We start from the raw sequence: 23,034 nt of genomic DNA on the forward strand, positions 1-23,034 counted from the left end.
TGTGCATGGCCCCTAATCTACATGCAGGGTGCTGGACTCATGGATTCCAATGTTTTTTTTTTTTTTTAGAAGCACTTGATTAGAGCCTGAAGCACTAATTGACTTTAAAAAAGGGTGAAACCAGGGCACATAGCACTGCACCCCAAGCCCACCCAGTAGTGTGACAATAGCATATTAATATTTGCTACTGTCTTCCTGATTCTCCTCCCAGACAATTAGAAAGAAATCCCGAGACCTGTCACCCAATTGTCCAAGAGGAGAAGCAATCCTATTGGCTGCTGAGGAGTAAGCCCTTGTACACACGGTCAGAGAATCTGTCGGAATGAGTCTTATCGGACCGTGTTGTCAGATAATCCGACTGTGTGTGGTATGCATCGGACTGATTCCGTCCGAATCTCCGTCCAACCCAATTTTCCAACATGTTGGAAATATTTCCCGGACGGACCTAATCCGATCATGTGTAGAGCATTTTGATCGGACCAAGTGCCACGCATGCTCAGATCAAATTCCTACATCAAAGCTATTGGCTACTAGCCTGAATGTAGTCCCATCGTAACGAAATTACGTCATCACGTTCTGAAAGATCGGATTTTTCGCCAACTTGGCCCAACCGTGTGTATGCAACAGTTTCGGACACAATCCGTCGGACTAAATCCGACGGGCAAAATCCGACGGATTTGGTTGGCAAAATCTCCGACCGTGTGTACGTGGGCTAAGAGGGTGGAGACACAGGGTGAAGCCACCGCCCAAGGGAAACGCTGCCTGCGACCAAGATGGGGTAAGTGTGGGGCTGGTGACCAACCAACCCACTGGGGGGATGCCTCTGACCCGACCAACCAATCCTGCGAGGGGGGGTTGGCGGTGGGTGGATTGTTTGCCCCCCCCAAAAATATACCACCAACCACCACTGTCAACCAATAGAAAAAAAATAAAAATAGAGAACCTCCATATACACAATCCCATACCTACATTTGATCCAGAGGAGAAAAAAAAACTGTGAAGGATAGTACAATATGCTCCAGTGGGGAAAAAATCCTTTCTGATTCCCCAGAATGCAACCAGACAGTGGTGGCTTGGTCGGTCGATCATCCAACCCGGCACTTACCCCATCAAAGTTGCGGGCGGACAGTGCTCCTATGGGCTAGGTGGGTGTCAGGCAGCAGGCAGTGGCCCATGTGTCCTCTCCTCCTCTTCTGCATCATGGCGGACTCTGCTATGCGTCTCCTCTCTCCTCCTCCTAGGTGTCCAATATGACTGCCTGTGCTTTCAGCCAATCGGATAATGAGTCTCAGACCTGATTCCTGATTGGCCGGGAGGAGGATCAGTGTGGCAATAGCAAATATTCATTCGCTATTGTCACACAACTGGGTGGGCTCGGAGTGCGGTGCTCTGTGCCCCAAGCCCACCCTTTTTTTAAGCCAATTAGAACCTCAGGCTCTAATCACGTGCTTAAACACCCAAATGCCCCATTGGAATATATGGTCCAGTGTCCTGTATGTAACCCATGCACCCCTGATGGACGGGCCGACACTGCAACCAGATCTTCCCTAAATCAACAATCTCCAGTTCTAGTATCTAAAAAATATTAATATCCAGTTTGTACTTTGCCTGAACAAGGCAGGGGCGATCAGGGGAGATGAGGGGAGATCAGAGGAGATCAGGGGAGATCAGCAGCACTGAGATACAAAAATGAAAAAAAAGCTAAAATGTATATATTATGAAGCCAAATAAAATGTAATACGTTAAAAAAAATCCAGAGAACAACTTTAATCCTGAGCATTTTCTTTCATGAGTGGATGAGGAGAGGCAAAATAACGACTTCTTCCTGGTAATAATTAACACTATGATTTCTTATATCAGCTTCTGATGCTGTCTAATGAACATTTCTGGATTCTACTCACCACGCCTATAGCCATAATAAGTTTTATTAGGATACATAGACGTAATCATTGACACAACAACTCTGTATAAAGCTCTAAACATACGCGTTATCCTACACAATGTCACAAGCTTAAGACAAAGATCACTGGGATATAGATCTGGATTACTATCTTAAATCTCTCATTTTGAGTTTGGGAGTTGCTGATGTTAGATAGGACCTTAAAGGATCAACTGATTGACAAGCAGCAAGCTAAAAGGAAGCATTGACGATGGAAGCCAAAACAATCATATCGATAATCCTTGGGGTAACACTACTGGTAGCCGGTACGTACGTCTCTACAATGTTGTCCCTGTATCATTTAGATATACTTTTACGCATAGACATTTTGGCTATTTTTTTTTTTTTTTTATATATTACTTACATTTGTTTTTCCATCCTGTATAGTCCTTTTTGAAAATAAAACATCAATTTAGTTTATCAGTAATGGAGCATTCACTATTTGTTTTTTTTAATCAGCCACTCCAGAACCTTCACTTTATTCTGCTGTAGCCAATGGCAGGTCAACTTGGTCTTGTGTTTTGGATCATTGTCATGTTGGAATGTTAAAGTACGTCCCATGAACAGCTTCCTGGCTGATGAATGCAAATGTTTCTCCAGTATTTTTTTGATAACATACTGCATTCATCTTGCTATCAATTTTGACCAAATTTCCTGTGCCTTTGTAGCTCACACATCCCCAAAACATCAGTGATCCACCTCTGTGTTTCACAGTAGGAATGGTGTACCTTTCTTCATAGACCTTGTTGACTCCTCTCCAAATGAAGCGTTTATGGTTGTGGCCAAAAATCTCAATTTTGGTCTCATTACTCCAAATTACTTTGTGCCAGAAGGTTTGAGGCTTGTCTTTGTGCTGTTTGGCATATTGTAAGCGGGATACTTCTTCAGGAAGGATGAACTGGAAATAGAGCAAGTACAAAGAAGGTCAACTAAGTTAATAAACTGTCGTTAGTTATGAGGAAAGGTTGCGAGCACTGAACTTATTCTCTCTGGAGAAGAGAAGCTTGAGAGGGGATATGATTTCAATTTATAAATACCGTACTGGTAATCCCACATTAGGGATACAACTTTTTCGCAGAAAGGAGTTTAAAAAGACACATGGCTACTCATTAAAATTAGAAGAAAAGAGGTTTAAACTTAAACTACCTAGAGGGTTCTTTACTGTATACATACATATATATATGTACAATATACATATATATATGTACAATATACACAGGGGGGAAAATAAGTATTGAACATGTAAAAAAATTTCTAGGTAAATATACTTCTAAAGGTGCTGTTGACATGAAATTTCCACCACACGTCGGTAACAACCAATGCATATATCATATAGAAATAAAACACATGAGGCAGACCATTTTGGACCAGTTGGTCTTTTTTCCTCCATCTAAAGTGTCCGCAGGGAAATGAATTCCAAGAACAACAATACTAACCACTTTGCTATATTTTACTTCTGTATTTACAGTGGTGCTTAAAAGTTTGCATACCCTGGCAGAAATTGTGAAATTTTGGCATTAATATAGAAAATATGACTGATCATGCTAAAAAAAACTGTATTTTGTTTATGGATAGCAATCCTGAAGCCATTTATTATCACATAGTTTTTTAGATCCTTTTTAAATCCTAATGGTAACAGAAATCACCCAAATAGCACTGTTAAAATGTTTACATACTCTTGGTACAGACACAGAAGGTGGCACACACAGGTTAAAATGGCAAGTAAAGGTTAATTTCATACATTTGTGGCTTTTTAAATCACAATTAGTGTCTGCGTATAGATAGTCAATGCGTTTGTTAGCTCTCAAATGAATGCACTAAGCAGACTAGACACAGAGCCATGAGAAGGAAGAAAAGAACAGTTAAAAGAACTGCATAACAAGGTAATGAAACTTTACAAAATGGAAAAGGATATAAAAAGATATTCAAAGCCTTGAATATGCCAGTCACTACTGTTCAATCACTTAATAAGAAGTGGAAAATTTGGGAATCTCTTGATACCAAGCCAAGGTCAGGTAGATCAAGAAAGATTTCAGCCACAACTGCCACAGGAACTTTTTGGGATACAAGAAAAACCCACAGGTAATCTCAGAAAAAATACAGGCTGCTCTGGAAAAAGAATGGTGTGGTTGCTTTTAACCACTAGAGGACTAGCCGTCACAGTTATACTGTGGCAGGTTGGCTCTTCTGGGTAAATTGTCGTGACTATACGTCAGCCACTTTAAGACCACTAGGGGACAGACACGTGTGTGCCCGTGGCACGATGACCGAGCTAATGCGCATGCCCAGTGGCCATGATGTCCACTGGGCACCCACGATCGCTTCTTAGAGAGACAAAGTGGAGATCTCTGGTCTGTCAGGGGTGAGGAGACTGATCTGTTGTTCGTACTAAGTATGAACAACGATCGGTCTACTACTTCAGGCAGTACCATCCCCCCGCAGTTAGAATCACTCCCTAGGACACACATTTAACCCCTATTTTGTAGACACTATAACTTTTATGCAAACAAATCAGTATACACTTATTGCTATTTTTTTTATAAAAATATGTAGAATATATATCAACCTAAACTGAGCAAGAAATTCGTTTTTTTAGGGGATATTTATTAAAGCAAAAATTAAAAGCTTTTTTGTTTATAGAGCAAAAAAATAAAAACCACAGAGGTGATCACCACCAAAAAAAAGCTCTATTTGTGCGAAAAAAATGATGTCAATTTTGTTTGGGTACAGCATCGCGGGACCGCGCAATTGTCAGTTAAAACGACGCAGTGTCATATTGCAATAAATGGCCTGGTCATTAAGGGGGCACATCCTTCTGGAAGTTAAGTGGTTCAGGAGCACAATATGATGATACTTGAACTTGATACTTGAACAAAAAAGAACTGCATGGTCAAGTTGCAAGAAAGAAGCCTTTACTGTACAAGTTCCACAAAAAAGCCTGGTTACAATATGCTCAACAACACCTTGACATGCCTCATTGGCTTTTTGTGGCATTGGAGCAGTAAAGACTTCCTTTTGGCAGCTCAACCATGCAGCTCTTTTTTGTTCAAGTATCGTTGAATTGTGCTCCTTAAAAACAACTACACCGCCCTTTTGGAGAGCAGCCTGTTTTTCTCCTACGGTTACCTGTGGGTTTTCCTTTGTATCCTGAGCAATTCTTCCACCAGTTGTGGCTGCAATCTTTCTTGGTCTACCTGACCTTGGCTTGGTATCAAAAGAGCCTCCAATTTTCCACTTCTTAATAAGTGATTAAAAAGTACTGACTGGCATATTCTAGGCTTCGGAATATCTTTTTATTTCCTTTTCCATCTTTGTAAAGTTTCATTACCTTGTTACACAGGTCTTTTGACTGTTCTTTTCTATCTCCTCATGGCTTAGCCTGGCTCAGCCTGCTTAGTGCATCCATGTGAGAGCTAATAAACGCATTGACTGTTTATATACAGACACTAATTGTGATTTAATTGCCATTTAAACCTGTGTGTGCCACCTTCTGTGTCTGTACCAAGGTCAAACATTCCAGGGTATGTAAACTTTTTATCAGGGTCATTTGGATGATTTATGTTACCATTATGATTTAAAAAGGATCCAAAAACGATGTGATAATAAATGGCTTCATAAGATTGCTATCCTTAAATAAAAGACAGTTTTTTGGCATGACCAGTCATATTTTCAATATAAATGCCAAAAATTCACCATTTCTGCCAGGGTATGCAAACTTTTTACTGTATGCATTTGAATGTGTTTTGATATCTATAATTTACATTATTATTATTGTAAATAGAGAATTGAGTGTAGCATGCAAGAACGAAAAAGGGTGCATTAAGCTGGCCATACACCAGTAGAATTGTGTTTGAAAATGTTAATTTCCTGAACACTTGTTCAATTTTCTAATGGTTAGTGGGGTCAGATCGACAAAGGTTTTCAACCGTTGTGAAAATAAAATAAAAAAAACAGGATGGGAATTTTATTTTCCTGAATGAATGAAACTGTAGATGTGAATGTGGTTTTCGTTCAGGAAAAATCTTACATATAATGAGACCTATTTAATACATCTGGGATGTCATTCGCAGCAGGTCTGGATAAAATTTAAAGGGCCTTTTGACTGGAATTAGTTGACATAGTGATGGCAAGAAAGAATGTTCAGACAAACAATGTCCCCCCTATTGAGTCAAAATATCTCTTAAAGTCCAACTCCAATCAAAAATAACATTTCAACAGCTTCAAATAGAGTTTGGAAGATCTACAATTTCTATGGGTTTTTTTCTGACTATGGCCCCTTTGGGGAGACATGTTGTCACTTCTGTTCCTTGTGAGACTCGTGCCAGAAATTAGGAATGCAGTTGTCACCAGGACATAAAAGTTTAAACTTTTCCTCGCTGCATTAAAAATTGTTTTCTTGTCTATGTCCCCTTTGGAGAGATTTATCCTAATTTCCTATCCAAACAGGTTTTGAGGGGAAAGCTCCCCAATAGGGACACAGATGGGATTGTTCTAATCAGGGCCGTTTTTAAGGCAGGGCAAAAGGGGCAGCTGCCCTGGGCCCTGTCATTGTTGTGGGACCCAAAGCAGCTGCCTCACACTTGCCAACTATCCTGGTTTAAATTCCCTCGTCCCTTGAAGTTTTAGTCATGTGCTGTGTCCCAATATCTCAGTGTGAAGTGCTGCTACTAATGCCCTATTGTTGTGTACAGATGACTCATCTGCAGACCCTGTGTTTACAATTATCAGCATTCATATGTAAATAGGGTCAGCATTCATATGTAAATAGTGCTAGCCGGTGGCATTGATATGTATACCATGCCTCCTGAGGTCCACAGTAATCTCTAGCAACCAATCAAACAAGTGGAAATCCTGTGCTGTAACCACTAGCAACTAATGAGTGAGCCTTAATGTGTAATGTAACCTCTAGCAACCAGTCAGTGGGTGGTAATGATACACTGTAACCTCTGGCAACCAATCGCAATAGCTGCCTGATCTGATTCAGTAAACTGATTTTGAGTCTAGCTGCTATTTATTGTATGTCTCAGAGCAGGTGGAGAGCAAAACTGCATGGGGCCCCAAGAAAAGTTTTGCCCAGGGTCCAATCAATATTAAAGACGGCCCTGGTTCTAATGAGGAAGGTTTTTTTTTTTTATGGTAAGCGTGGTAAACATGTGGAATGATGAATGAATCAATACATTCTCAAATTAGTTATACATAATAAAGGGGCATTCTATCTAGAACTAATAATTCAGCTTTGGGTAGATACTGGCTTGTTGAGGTCTTCTGGATAAAATTGCTACTTTTCCTAAAAGCCACAGAGTGTAGAAATGTAATTTTTTTTAACTTTTTATTTATATCATAACAAATGCGAAAGAAAATATGGGATACCAGAAAGGACCAATAAAGTCCAATTCTATCCAAAACTGATATATTATTTGGTTACATTACCCCTACCATATTTGTGTTTCCTCCACCTGGCACAAGTCTATAATAAAGGTGCCATTATTTCCCAGCTGTTTCACCTAGTCCTATATTCTAGATCATTAGAGAATAGTGTAATTTGCCTTATATAGCTCTACAAGGACCATATTATTAGGGCTGGTTTGGGTTTCCTACTTATTGTAAAAAGCAGTGAGGGATTTAGAGCATCACAACTGATGTGTTTAAAAAAGAAATGGGCAAGAACCAGAAAAAAATGTTCCACATTGGCATTGGATTGGCCAGGAGAACTCCACCCAATTAAATATCAAATCTGCAAAATACTTTGTTAGACATTTTTATGAGCTCATTCACTAAATTCTGGGGAAAATTCTGTTGCACATTGCAACTTTATTTGCGAACTGAACAGCCTTGAGTAAATCAATCCCAACGTGTCTCCCTTTAAGATTTCTTAAATAACAGTTTGAAGTGGTAGTAAATTCTTGTACCTACAGGTAAGCCTATAATCAGGCTTACCTGTAGGTACGATGAATATCTCCTAAACATGCAGTGTTTAGGAGATAATCCCAATGGATGCAGCTAGTGACGTCACCGATGCATGCGCTCTTAAGTATGCCGGACCTTCAGAGCTCCGTTCCGCAGCTGACGGCTCCCACACGCATGTGCAGGCGTGACGTCATCATGGCTCAGGCCGCTCATACAACTGGATGCTGGGAATTTGAAAGGAAGACTGGGTGAAGATGGAAGCCCTGTGAGCGGGGACAGCGTATGGCTGGGGGGGGCTTCATTCTAAGGTAAGTGTTTCATATAGTTCACAACATGGCACTGCCTTTGCAGGGGGATTTTGTTTTGTTTTGTCAGCTGCGGTTTACTACCATTTACTACCACTTTAAGGAGTATACTTATTGTATTTGAGTGTCATTATTGCAGCTGGGGAGGATTTTTTTCTCTCCATGTGTTGGAAAACAAACTGGTCAGTCCACGGCTTAATTTTGTCTACAATTTTACATCATGGCTAGAATTTTTGCAATACTTACTTATTTGTAGCTTTTTCATCCTAAATGTTTCTAAATGTTAATGTGTCTCTATTTCTTTAACCAGTGGCAAAATGGAAGTGGAATGTTCAGCCAGAGCATGGTTTAGAGCCCCGAGATCTTACTAAAGTTATAGAAAATGAGCAAAAACCAAAATATGTATCTAACCAAGAAGAGGAAAAAACGAAACAAGAGGAAAGTTTTCCTTTACCAAACAAACTGAAGCAGCCAAGAAATACAGAAAACATTTACATAAGAAGAAAAAAGTATTCTGGCATACATCCTCACTTAAACAAGCAATTCATTCATGCCAAACAAGAGGCAGAACTGTTACAGGAAAACTTTTCTCACTGGTATTCACATAATGTTGAAATCATAGCAGAATCAGAATCCGAATCTGGTTCAAGAATTACTGAAGGCTCTGGAGCCATGGAATCCACAACACAGAGGATTTCGCAAACATACACAACAGCAGAAGGCTCTGGAGAAGGCCCCGGAGACACAACACCATCAACTACTACAGATATATTCACAACTCCAGAAGGTTCTGGAGACATTGAGAAAACCCCACAAACAACACTCACCAGTATTGCAATAACCGCTGTCAATGATACTACAACATCTCCTATAGCCACTTCTCCAACATCCACAACACGTAAGCAATTTGTATTTATTTTTATATTACCAAACTGTTAGACATCAAGAAAAGAAAAAGAAGTAGATGCTCTCCTAGTCTTGTAGTCGGAGTGATAGCTTTATATATAGATAGTACAGATGATCAGTACAGGGTACAGGTTGCAATGAAATGTGTCCAGCTATATTTTCATGCCATCTCTGTGACAGTTAAGGATATGTAAAACTCCTTATGACAGGCCTGTGTGGTCCAATTTATTATATTGCAAATGGCGTGTCCTGTACGGGTAGTAAAAGAAAAAAATGTCTGGATGGAAGAAGGGTTACCTTCTTTTTCTGTTTTACTACTACACCAACATACACATTTTTTCCTTTATTTCTGGCATAATGGAGCCTTCTTAAAACATACATTTTCTATATGTCTTACTTTTATCACAAATATAAAAATAAGGTGTTTAAACCATTCCAAACACACATACCAACTGTGTATACAGAAGCAAGTCCACCTCCAGAGGATCTAGAAATATTAGGTAAGCCAGCAGTTCAGTGAAGACATCTTTTGGGGATTATGACAATTGACCCTCCCCAAATAGGATATTGTGCTAAACCTGTAGATAAATAAGAGAACCTGAACCTTTGCTAAGTGTAAGCCCTTGTACACACGGTCGGACATTCCGACAACCAAATCCGTCGGGTTTTGTCCGTCGGATTTTGACCGACGGATTTTGTCCGAAACTGTTGTATACACACGGTCGGACGAAGTTGTCGGAAAATCCGATCGTTCAGAACGTGATGACGTTATTTCGTTACGACGGGACTACGTTCAGGCTAGTAGCCAATAGCTTTGGTGTAGGAATTTGATCTGAGCATGCATGGCACTTTGTCCGATCGGAATTCTCTACACATAATCGGAGTATGTCCGATCGGAGCATTTTGTTGGAAAATTTTACCAACAAGTTGGAAAACTTGGTCCGTCGGATACTCCGACGGAAACAGTCCGATGGAGACCACACACAGTCGGAATATCCGACAAAACGGTCCGATCAGACACATTCCGTCGGAATCTCCGACCGTGTGTACAAGGGCTAAGAGTGATAATTAAGTTGGCAATGCCTCCACCCAGGGCAGGGCCTCGGTGAACAGAAGGGTTCCCTTCATGGGAAATTAAACAGTAATCTAGAAAGAAATATCCGATTTTATCTCCTCTACCTCCGGTATAACCTGACCGATGCCTCCTGAAACAGCCCTTTTTGGCTTTGGCCTAGATAAATGGCAAATTCCATGTCTTCATCACCCATGTTCTAATTGTAGCCAGGAGAGCCCTAGTGAGTGCCTGGAGATCGGATACTTTTCCATCTTCCATTAAATGCTGAGTTACAGCATAAAGTTACTTACTTTCCTAAGCTTATGTTAATTTCTAAAATGTTGAATTAATGCCTCCCTTTACCTGATCCAATCTCCAATGGGTGACCTCTAGCATTAAGTGCACAACGATCTGTATTTTTCTGTTTGATGATATTTCTATTAAAATCTTTCAAAAAAGATCAAGTTTTAAAAAAAAAAGAAAGGAAAAAGTAAAATATTAAACAGTATTCTAGTTAATTTGTTCCACCTTCCTTAGGCAACCCCTGACTGATTGTTAACTTTGATGCCCATTACAAGAACTGATCCTGTATTATACAGAGGGGGGGTTCTTTCTTCCATAATTATGTGAAGCTATATTAATGTATATTCCTGTTTTATGTAATTTTATCAGTAGTAATTAATAAAGATTTTGTATTTTATACTAATGTTGTGATCCTTGGGCGCCTATAAAGTCCATAGTTCCTTTCTTAATCAAAGTTCAGCTTAGTTACATTGCTGAGGGCAGTGAGGTTGCTCTCAGCATAGAAAAAACATTCCCCATGGATGCATATGATGGCACCTCCTCTGTTTTAAAGCGGTAGTAAACCGCCGAAAAACGAAAACAAAAAAAAAACCTTCAAGACAATAGCATAATGTGCTAGCATGCATCACATACTAGCACATTATGAAATACTTACCTTAGAATGAAGCTCCTGCAGCTCGCCCAGTCAGTGTTGAGGGGGCTGACATGTTCCTTCAGCGTTTATTCTGGGTTTGTGAGCTCCAGCGCTGTGAGTGGCCAGAGCCGCAATGAAGTCATTCCTGTGCATGATGTCAACGGCTGAATGAAGGGTGACTATCTCCTAAACCGTGCAGGTTTAGGAGGTATTCATTTTACCTACAGGTAAGCCTTATTATAGACTTACAGTACCTGTAGGTGAAAATGATCAAGCAGGCAATACAACCACTTTAAAGCCTACTCACCCAGCCTCTGCATATATCTGTACAGCCAGCATGAACAGGTTAAAGATCTTTAGAGGTCACAACAAATATTATAAAGTTGGGTTTCATTTGGCTGCATTAAAAATTAAACAGCATGTGGGAGGTGCAGTCTACTTTCTCCACTGAAGGTGGCACTCAGCTGCGGCAGCATTGCAGAGAGAGGGGGGGGGGGGGGTCAAGGGGAGCATGGTTCCTCTATGGTTTCCTGGGTCACTGGGGGAACTGTTTGATTGGATGCTGGCACCCCATCTGACTGTGGCGGCCATCTTGGGTCAGGCAGAGCCTATTTGAGGCCCCAGCTCTCAGGCTTGACATGCATTTCACGTGTGGGTAGTATAGAGACAGGTAACCCATCTGTCAGAAATGATTATTAGCAAAAGAGCAGGGGCACACCATCCTTCATGGAAGCCTCCCCGTTCTGGTACAGACTGGCCGGGCCACATCCGGGCCCTAGAAAAAGATGCTGTCAGTGCCCCTGAAACTTACTGTTATACTCTGTGTTGCAACATTCTGTGAGTGTACTCGGTCAGGTTGTTTTCCTTTCGGGTGGTTGTACTTTATTGACTTTAATTACAATACAGTTCTTTTACTGGAGCTGGATTTTGAGTGTTCACTGCTGCCGCACCACAGTGCACCTCCCCACAAGCGTGCCACATTCTGTGGGCATCGCCATGCAAGTTTACTGTGTCTTGCCACAACAGTCCTGCAAACCCCCCTGCGACAGCCTTGCAATCCATTAGATAAAGGCATGGTGGCGCTGGGTTTTATGTGGTTTTCAAGTGTTTGTTCACACATATGGATAGGGGCAGTAAAATAGAGTGGTTGATCTGTGGTATTATCACCTTCCAACTACCCGCGTGAACAAGGGCTTACAGCCACACCCTCTGTGGCCAAGATGCTGTGCTGTAAGGCTGCATTAAAAATGAAACAGCATGTGGGCAGGTGCAGTCTACTTTGTCCAGTTATCCGATTGGATGCTGGCACCCCTTTCTGACTGTGGAAGCCATCTTGGGTTAAACAAAGTCTATTTGAGGCCCCAGCTCTCAGGCTTGGGGTAAATCAACCGTGCACTTTGTAAATTGCAGTTGCACTCATGTGGAGGCAAAAATGCTGTTACTGTATTTTTATTTTCTTTGCATGTAATTGGGTATTCTTTTCAAAGTGAAGCTTTCCTCGTTTACTAAGTCCTGGAGCAATGGCACTTGTAGAGTGCACAGTCTATTTGCCTTTAGTAAATCAACCCCTACTGTATGTGTCCAATTAATGCACAAGACAACCAACTGTTGCTTTGTAAAATTAATTGTTGATGTGCGGCTAGGCTTAATGGGTTGCACCCAGGGCCGGCCCTACCATGGGTCCTGATGGGTCCTATGGACCCAGGCGGCACTTTGAGAGGGGTGGAAAATTGGCGCCCAATATTTTTCTTTGGAGAGGGGGCATGGTGATGGATGCCTGAAAGAGGAGCTCCACCCTGCTTCCTGGGATCCACATTGACTACCTCAGCCACCTGCCCATTCACACAGCCTCCTGAAACCTTCTGCAACACCAACAAAATGGTGGTGGCACCCTAAGCTCAGTGGCCTCTGCTGGACCTCTAGTATCAGCTCCTCCATCACACACATTGTCAAGGGCTGCTGCAGCTAAAAATAAAAAAATAAAGGCTTAGGATTTTACTCTCCTACCTTCCTCAGCCCAGTCAAATCTAAACCTCCACAGAGACTCTGCTCTGCTGATGTTGATTACATGTTAAATAAGGTATAGGAGGGGGAATGCTGCAATCTTATGGAAGGGGCAGTCTGTCATATCGATGGAGGACTGTGATGAGAGGCTCTGTGATGAGGGGGGTCTGTGATGGAGAGGAGTCTGTGATGGAGAGGGATCTATGATGAGGGGGGTCTGGGGCGGGGGGATCTGTGATGGGAGGAATCTGTGATGGGATAGTCTGTGATGAGGGGAGTCTGTGATTGGAGGGATCTGTAATATGGAGTTTGTGGTTTGGACATTGAACATAATGATATGTCATTTAATTGTGCATATAGAAAAAGTACTGTTGCAATCTGACTTCCTGATAAATTACATTTTAGCTTTAGTTATCATGATATAGACCAGTGATGGCGAACCTTGGCACCCCAGATGTTTTGGAACTACATTTCCCATGAAGCTCCAGTGCACTGTAGAGTGCCAGAGCATCATGGGAAATGTAGTTCCAAAACATCTGGGCTGCCAAGGTTCGCCATCACTGATATAGACTAATGGATGTGGGTGTGTGGGGATGCGGCTTTTTTTTGGAGGAGGGGCAGTATTTCATTCTTGGATCCAGGCAGAACAATGTCTTGGGTCAGCCCTGGTTGCGTCTCAGAAGGCCCAGATTACATTATTATGTACAACTCATGGGCTGTCCAGTGGCATGGAGGACTGGTTGGTCTCTATGACAATGGTTAAATTAGATCATATATATATATATATATATATATATATATATATATATATATATATATAGAGATAGAGATAGAGATAGATAGATAGATAGATAGATAGATAGATAGATAGATAGATAGATAGATAGATAGATAGATAGATAGATAGATAGATAGATAGATAGATAGATAGAGATATTAAAAATTGTATCAGTTGTGATGAATATTTAAAAATGCTAATGATCTCAAATGTGCAATACAATTATCTATAATAAGAAGTGCCATGTTACTACCTCATTTCATGTTTGTTATATATTATGTAATAAATACATTATACAAGCTTTTCTTAAATTACCTTTCTAGTTCACTCTACAGCAAGCTACGAGTTTCTAAATATTCTTTTGTTTTTTTCTAAAGTGAATTTACAATTCTTTTGGCTCTATTGTTCTGGCTTATATAGATATGGCCTGGGCACATGTTAACATTTTAGGCTTATTTATCCATATTTTTGCAAAAAAAAAGGTGAACAATTGAATGATATGCAATTCTTGTCAAAATTTTAAAACATAAAAATGTTCTAAGTCTGAATTAGCACTTAAACATTTTGTAACCTTCACAGTAAAAGTATAAGGTTATTCAAACATTCCACATCTGGATGATACTTTAATTAATCATGTCTATTTAACAATTTTTATTTTGTTTCCCCCAGCCTATTGTCAAAATGGAGGTTCTTATGATGGATTCAATTGTATTTGTGGAATAAACTTCATTGGAGGATTTTGTGAGATTCCCATTGGTGACAGAATCGTTATTGGTAAGTCCTTCCTGAATGGATAAACCATTGGCGTGTAAACTAGACATATGCAACATAGTACCCCAACTCATTCACCAAAAGAAGGGTCAACGTTAATAAAAACACAGCAACAGTTTTTGACAAGTCCTTTAATAGCCACTTGCCTACCCGGGCACTTATAACCCCTTCCTGCCCAGACCAATTTTCAGTTTTCAGCGCTGTCACACTTTGAATGACAATTACTCAGTCATGCAACACTGCACCCAAATATTTTGTCCTTTTTTTCACACAAATAGAGCTTTCTTCTGGTGGTATTTAACTCCATTGCTGACCAGCTGCAGTCATTATATGGTGGCAGGTTGGCTCCCTTGCCCGGCAGCCGCAATGTCCGCCTGAGCACCGGCGATCGCCCCTGACAGAGACAGAATGGAAGTCTGTCAATGTAAACAGACAGACCTCCATTCTGTCAGGGGTGAGGAGACAGATCTGCTGTTCCTGGTAAATAGAAACAGCGATCAGTCTCCTCCTCCAGTCAGTCCCATCCCCCCTACAGTTAGAACATACACATACGAGAAAACACATTTAACCCCTTGATCTCCTTCTAGTGTTAACCCCTTCCCTGCCAGTGACATTTACACAGTAGTCAGTGCATTTTTATAGCACTGATCGCTGCATAAATGTCAACGGTCTCAAAAAAGTGTCAAAAGCGCCACAATGTTGCAGTCCTGCTTAAAATCACACATCACATTAGTAGTAAAAAAAAAGAAAATAAAAAAAAAAGCCATAAATCTTTCTCCTATTTTGCCCAAACCAATCAATATACGCTTATTGCGATAAGAAGAATATATGTTGGCCTAAACTGACGAAGACTTTTTTTTGTTTTGTTTTTTTGGATATTTATTATAGTAAAAAGTAAAAAATACTGTGTTTTTTTTTTCAAAATTGACGCTTTTTTTGTTTATAGCACAAAAAATAAAAACCGCAGAGGTGATCAAATACCACCAAAAGAAAGCTCTATTTATAGGGGGAAAAATATATAAATTCTGCTTGGGTACAGCATCACACGACCAGGCAATTGTCAGTTAAAGTGATGCAGTGCTGTATCGCAAAAAAATGGCCTGTCATTAAGGGGACAAATCCTTTCCGGGGCTGAAGTGGTTAATCACCATTGTTTTTCTTTATTTTTTGCACTATAAATGAAAAAAGACTGAAAATTTAGAAAAAAAAAACACTTTTCTGAATTTGTGTGACAAAAATACATTGCTTTAGTAAAAAGAACCCAGATTCGTGTATATTTTTTGGTCTTTGTAAAAGTTATAGAGTCTACAAGCTAAGGTGCCAATCATTAAAAATTGATCACACCTGATGTACTGAAGGCCTATCTCATTTCTTGAGACACTTAGGCCTCTTTCACACTGATGTCCCGTTCAGGCCCGCCTGTCAGTTTTTCAGGCGGACCTGAACGGGTGCTCCATAGAGGTCTATGGAGCGTCGGATGTCAGCGGTGACTTGTCCGCTGACATCCGACCCGCTCCGATCCGAAAAAGTGTAACGGAGGAAAAAGCTATTTTTCCATCCGTCTGCGGATCGGATCGGATGACGACGGGCACTGCGGTCCGTCGTCATCCGATCTCCCATAGGGGAGAGCGGCGCTGTGACAGGTCCGTCCCTGCGCAGTGTGCAGAGACGGAGCTGTCATCTCCCTGCTCAGCGGGGATCGGCGGAGTGATCCCCGCTGAGCAAACGGATATCCACGGGGCGGATCAGAACTGATCCGCCCCGTGTGAAAGGACCCTTAGGGTCCTTTCACACGGACGATGTGTTCAGGTCCGCCTGTCAGTTTTTCAGGCGGACCTGAATGAATGCTACATAGAGCTCCATGGAGCGTCAAATGTCAGCGGTGACATGTCCGCTGACATCTGAGCCGCTCCGATCCGAAAAAGTGTGACGGAGGAAAAAGCAATTTTTTACGGCTGTTACTGATTAAAAATTTGTGTTTGATTAATCGATTTTTTTTAAATTGATTAATCGACTAATTTCGATTTATTTTAACGCACATACAGATCCAACTACTTTTAGCTGATCTCCTTACATTGCAACTCTGCATAAGTCAGTGGTAAATGTGGTATACACTATATACAATCACCCGACACTAGTTAGTTTCTACAATCCATAACTTAACTTCACAGTTCATACAAACGTTTTAAATTCAAACTGTAGCAGTGGCGTAATTAATTATTTTTTTCCACAGTAGCGTGACAATCCCTCCACCTACGGTCTAACTGATCACTCTCACCTTATGGCATGGACCCCTGTGCAAACAGGTGGTCATGCATGCGGATATCAAAAGGGTTAACACGGACTATAAACTTCTCTCACAATCTCAGGTCATGGGTAGAAAGAAAAGATCAAACTGCTCACTGCTTAAGTATAAGATTAAATTTTTGTGTTCAAACACAAACTACTCACATAAAGATTATAAAAACACAGCATGTAAAGCCGACATTCGTGTTAGTTATGTAGGGCGATGAAGCAGGTGGCTTCATGCGTAGCTCCTCCCCCGTGCGCATTACATTCAACGTCACCGGACTCCTCCCCCCTTCCCTTCGTTAGACAGAGGCACTTGGGGAAGGGGGGAGAAGTCCATGATGTGCCGACGGAACTCCCTGAAGACCCGGAAGCCGGCGGAGAGGTGAGTACCGATCAAAAGAATTTTTATTGATCAAAAAAAGAATCGATTAATCAAGGAATTAATCTTTAATTTCCACAGCCCTATAAAAAAAAGGTTTTATTTTTCTGCAACTGAGGTATGTTCATGGTATATTGGTACATAGGGGAGCTGAATTTTAGGAAAAAAAGCTTTTCTGTTCAAGTGGGCATCTGCCTCCACCACGTACTTAGGTATCCGTTTGACACAACATCTGAAAGATATCTTTTTTGGCCAGCTTTTCACAGTTACTGTCAAAAATACTCCAAGACTTATTGAAATGGAACAACCCCTCATTCTCTTTGTTTGGTTGAAATTGTCAGTGCTCTTGTACAAGCTACAAACCCTCAGATTAAGATCCCGAGAGTGTTTCTCAATAAGGTCACAAGGGAATTTAGTTTTTTTTGTTTTTTTTTAATGGGATTCCAAAGCACATAGGCCAAGTCAACTATTGCTGTCTCGTCCCAAACACTGTGGAGGCCTGGGTTTCCCTGTCCCTTTAAAGAAAACTATATAGCAGTCCACATGGCTGGAATCCTTGACTGATGTACTCAGAGATCTGCTAAGAGAAAGATTCAATTAGAGCAGACATTAGCTGGACTGGAGTTCCACTGTAAGGCTTACCATGGTGCCCTGGTATGCTACCCCTTTCTGTAACCTTCTACCCCTTAATCTGTACCACTCTTACCCTAATTCAATCAGACATAACCCTTTTGAAGATGAAAACCTCCCTGTCACTAATGATGCTAATTGTCGGCAATCCACATTTTCAACATGGACACAATGATTGGTCCATTAAACCCCTGCTTTCATCAGGGAAATTCCACCTACAACATTTTTGCTTTTGGGGAAACCCAAGTCGATTACTAACATTCAGATCATGGTAGAGCCTCCTCTATCTACGTCACCGGACTCCTCCCCCCTTCCCTTCATTAGCAGATGGAGGCACTTGGGGAAGGGGGGAGGAGTCCGGTGATGTCACCAGATCTCCGGCGGAACTCCCTGAAGACCCGGGAAGTCGGCGGACAGGTGAGTACCGGTCAAAAGAATTTTGATCGATCAAAAAAATGTATGATTAATCGAGGAATTAATCTTTAATTTTCACAGCCCTGCTATTTTTCCATCCGTCATCGCATCGGATCGGGTGACGACGGACACTGCGGTCCATCGTCACCCGATCTCCCATAGGGGAGAGCGGTGCTGGGACAGGTCCGTCCCTGCGCAGTGTGCAGAGACGGACTTGTCCTCTGCCTGCTCAGCGGAGATCACTCTGGCGATCCCCGCTGTGCAAGCGGATATCCACGGGGCGGATCAGCACTGATCCGCCCCGTGTGAAAGGAGCCTTAGCCAGAAAAGTACAAATACCTCCCAAATGATCCCTTTTTTGAAAGTAGACATTTCAAGGTATTTAGTAAGACACATGGTGAATTTTTTTAAATTGCCTTTTTTTCTCACAATTGTTTGCAAAATAAAGATTTTTTTTTTTCACAAAATTGTCATATTAACAGGTAGTGATGGACGAACTTCCGACGGGACGTTTCGCGAACGCGAAATGCGAACGGACCCAAACGTTCGCGAAACCGACCGTTCGCCGCGGGCCCCATTGACTTCAATGGGAGGCGAACTTTGCAAACCTTCATGTCGAATTTGCGGCCACGTGGTAATTATTAGGGGGTAAAACGTAGTCCCACCATCTGGACAATGACATAATACATGTATGAGGTGAATTTGGGATCGATAACTACAAGCATTTTTATTTTATTTGGGAAATTGTTCTAACAATTCAGGACTATGGAGCTAATGAAGGCAATGGAGGAGAGGGAAGGTCAGGGACCAGGGTAGGCAAAGAAGAGGGTGCAGGAGATGATCACCAGCAGCGTGACATACCGGAATGACACATGCACCGTGATAGAGGCATCTGACAGCAGCACCGTAATACAGAGCACTGACAGCAGCACCGTGACATACAGCGCTGACAGCAGCACCGTGACATACAGCGCTGACAGCAGCACCGTGACATACAGCGCTGACAGCAGCACCGTGACATACAGCGCTGACAGCAGCACCGTGACATACAGCGCTGACAGCAGCACCGTGACATACAGCGCTGACAGCAGCACCGTGACATACAGCGCTGACAGCAGCACCGTGACATACAGCGCTGACAGCAGCACCGTGACATACAGCGCTGACAGCAGCACCGTGACATACAGCGCTGACAGCAGCACCGTGACATACAGCGCTGACAGCAGCACCGTGACATACAGCACTGACAGCAGCACCGTAAGCAGCCCCAGGAGGAAGTCAGCACAGCACAGGGATGGTGTGATCCCCTCATAATAAGAACCCCCAGGAGGAAGTCAGCACAGCACAGGGATAGTGTGATCCCTTCATAATAAGAACCCCCAGGAGGAAGTCAGCACAGCACAGGGATATCATAAGCAGCCCCAGTAGAAATATGACACCGCTCAACCTCTTCAAAGAGGAGGGTAGGGGCATATAGTACGGTGTGCTTTTTTGGGTCAAGGAAGTGAGCCAAATGAATTAAGAAGGTCTGTGTGCTTGATTAAAAAAATAGTTTATAGACATATACATGGTCTACTGGTCACATGTGTTGAATTCCTCCGAGATCCATGCCTCATTCATTTTTAGAAATGTGAGGTAGTTAACACTGTGGTGAGCTAGGCGAGTACGCTTATCGGTCACAATCCCCCCTGCTGCGCTGAACGTCCTTTCGGACAGGACACTGGATGAGGGGCAAGCCAACAGTTCGATTGCAAATTGGGCAAGCTCTGGCCAGAGGTCAAGCCTGCCCACCCAGTAGTCTAGGGGTTCATCACTCCTCAGAGCGTCCACATCGGCCGTTAACCCAATGTAGTCGGACACCTGACGGTCTAGGCGTTCCCTGATGCTGGATCCGGATGACACCTGTCGATGGGTCGGCTGAAAGAATGACCTCATATCCGAAGTCACCAACACATCTTCAAACCGGCCTCTTCTTGCAGGCGCTGTTGGATTGGTACCCGCAAATCCTTCTCTGGGAGTGGGAATTGCTCCTCTGCCAGCGCACGCAAAAGCAGAATGCAGCATTTCTCGAAGCAAGGCCTGGAAGTGCTGCATTCTGACAGCCCTCTGCGACGGCGGTAACATTTCCGCCATTTTGTGTTTGTACCGGGGGTCTAAGTACGTTGCCACCCAGTACTGGTCCTTGACCCTCATGCTTTTTATACGGGGGTCCCTATTAAAACACTGGAGCATGAAGGCCCCCATTTGCACTAAAGTGGAAGCGGTGTGGTGGCCTGGCTCCTGCTCATCATCCAGGATAATGTCGTCCTCTTCATTCTCCTCTCCCCATCCTCGCACAACAGGGATCCCAGAAAGGTTTAAAGCATGCTCTTCTTGCTCCTGCTCATCCGCCCCGGCACCATCCTCCTCTGACTCCTCATCAGACTCCTGTTGTTGACTTGTCTCAGATAGAGTAGCCCCCCCTGGGAATTCATCCAGCATTGCGACTTCCTCATCTTCCCGCTCCTGCTCCTCCACAGCCTGATCAATGACACGACGCAATGCACGCTCCAGAAAGAAGGCATAAGGTACCATGTCACTGATGGCGCCATGGCTGCGACTGACCAGTTTGGTGATCTCCTCAAATGGCCGCAGAAGTCTGCATGTGTCGCGCATGAGCAGCCACTGGCGCGGTGAAAAAAAACCCAGCTCCCCAGAACCGTTTCTTTCGCAGAGTTCATACAGGTAGACGTTAACTGCACGTTTCTGCTGGAGCAGCCTATCAAGCATATAGAAGGTTGAGTTCCATCGCGTCGGGCAATCGCAAATAAGACGTCTGACCGGCAGATGGTGTCGCCGCTGAATGTCAGCAAGGCGAGCCATGGCCGTGTAAGATCTTCTGAAATGGGCCGAGATTTTCCTTGCCTGCCGCAAGATGTCCTGGACCCCAGGGTATTTGACAAGGAATCGCTGCACGACCAAGTTTAAGACGTGTGCCATGCACGGCACGTGCGTGATTTTGCCCTGTTTCAATGCGCTAAGCAGATTGGCACCGTTGTCACACACCACTTTACCAACTGTCAAATTGAGCGGTGTTAGCCACTCATCTGCCTGTGAACGCAAAGCTGAAAGGAGTGCCGGGCCAGTGTGGCTCTTTGCTTCCAGGCACAACAGACGCAGCACGGCATGGCAACGTCTCACCTGGCATGTGGAATAGGTTCTGGGGAGCTTGGGCGGTGCAGTGGAAGAGACGCTAGCAGCGGAAAAGGAGGAGGCAGCTGAGGAGGAGAGGGAGGAGGATGGAGTAGGAGGAGGAGAAGAAGAGTCAGGCCTGCATGCAATCCGTGGCGGTAAAACCAAATCTACACGGGTGCCACGGGTTACATGCTTGACGGCCGTCAGAAGGTTCACCCAGTGGGCAGTAAAACTGATATACCTTCCCTGCCCGTGTTTGCTAGACCACGTGTCTGTGGTCAGATGTATCTTGGCACCGACACTGTGTGCCAGAGATACATTCACTTGCCGCTGAACATGGCCATATAGCTCTGGGATGCCCTTCTCTGAGAAATACTTCCTTCCTGGGACCTTCCATTGTGGTGTTCCAATGGCCACAAATTTGCGAAAGGCCTCCGAGTCCACCAGTTTATATGGCAGTAGTTGGCGGGCTATGAGTTCTGACAAGCCAGCCGCCAACCGTTGGGCAAGAGGGTTATCCGGCATCATCATTTTTTTACGCTCAAACATTAGGCCCACGGAAGCCTGCCTTTTTGCAGAAAAATGTGAGCTTGGCGTGATGGAAGGTGGAGTGGAGGACAATTGTGAGGAGAGAGGAGAAGGAGAAGTAGAAGACGAGGCTGGACGGTGAGAGCCTGCAGTGTGGCTTTGTGTGTTCCGTTGCTCCCACTGGGCTCGGTGATGGCTGCTCATGTGCCTTCTTAAGGCGGTCGTCCCTAGGTGAGTATTGGGCTTACCGCGACTAACGCGTTGACTGCAAAGATTGCAGATGGCAACGCTATTGTCAGCAGCGGACACGTTAAAAAAAGCCCACACTGCGGAGCCATGTGCCGGTGTCCTGGGAGCGCCAGATGTGACCGTACATGGTCGATGACTCGCTCCTGATACATTTGCAGTCTGCTTTGTCCCTGCTGTGCAATGTAAGTCATTGCTGCTTCTCCTCCCTATCTGCTGGTCCATATCTCCCTCTGAACTCCCCTCCTCTTCCTCTCTTGTGGGCACCCACGTGACATCACTAGACACGTCATCATCAACGTCACCTTCCCCACCGCTATAAGTAGAGATCTCGGAGTAGGCAGCAACACCGGGGACCAACCTCCTCCTTGGGCTGATCTGGGTACTGGCGTCAGACTGCTGAGTAGCGCTTGTTGCTACCTCCTCTTCCTGATCCAATACCAAGAGTGGCTGCGCATCAGAAATGTCCTCTTGATATGGATCGGAAAATAATTCCAGTGACTCAAGCGGAAGGTATGTGGTGGTGGTGGTGGTGGTCGTGTTGTTGGTGGTAGTGTCTTTGGGGGTGCACATAGCAGAGAGTGAAGAAGAGGGTGCAGATCGAGAGGATGAGGAGGGTGCAGAAGAGTAAGGCTGAGCGAGCCACTCAACCAAGTCTGGTGCATCCTTTAAAGTAATTGAACGCACCTTCTGCAACTTCCCACTTTGGCTCAAGCCTGTTGCTCCTGCCCTACCCCTACCACCCCTGCGGAAGGGCCTGCCTCTTCCTC

General features: G+C 43.4%; 1 protein-coding gene across 1 annotated transcript in view; it reads left to right on the plus strand.

Moving 5' to 3' along the window:
* The first annotated feature begins 1,974 nt into the window (after nucleotides 1-1,974).
* The window catches only part of LOC143961285 (mucin-17-like), a 62,481-nt gene continuing 41,421 nt past the window's right edge, over nucleotides 1,975-23,034 (plus strand). The window contains exons 1-3 of the mRNA XM_077470536.1: nucleotides 1,975-2,205; nucleotides 8,462-9,049; nucleotides 14,500-14,604. Of these exons, the coding sequence (XP_077326662.1) occupies nucleotides 2,151-2,205; nucleotides 8,462-9,049; nucleotides 14,500-14,604 (748 nt within the window). The 5' untranslated portion in view covers nucleotides 1,975-2,150. The remainder of the gene's footprint in view (nucleotides 2,206-8,461; nucleotides 9,050-14,499; nucleotides 14,605-23,034) is intronic.

The sequence above is a fragment of the Lithobates pipiens genome, unplaced genomic scaffold, assembly GCF_037356315.1.
Source record: "Lithobates pipiens isolate NorthernLeopardFrog02 unplaced genomic scaffold, aLitPip1_a1.2 Scaffold_8, whole genome shotgun sequence".
NCBI lineage: Eukaryota > Metazoa > Chordata > Amphibia > Anura > Ranidae > Lithobates > Lithobates pipiens.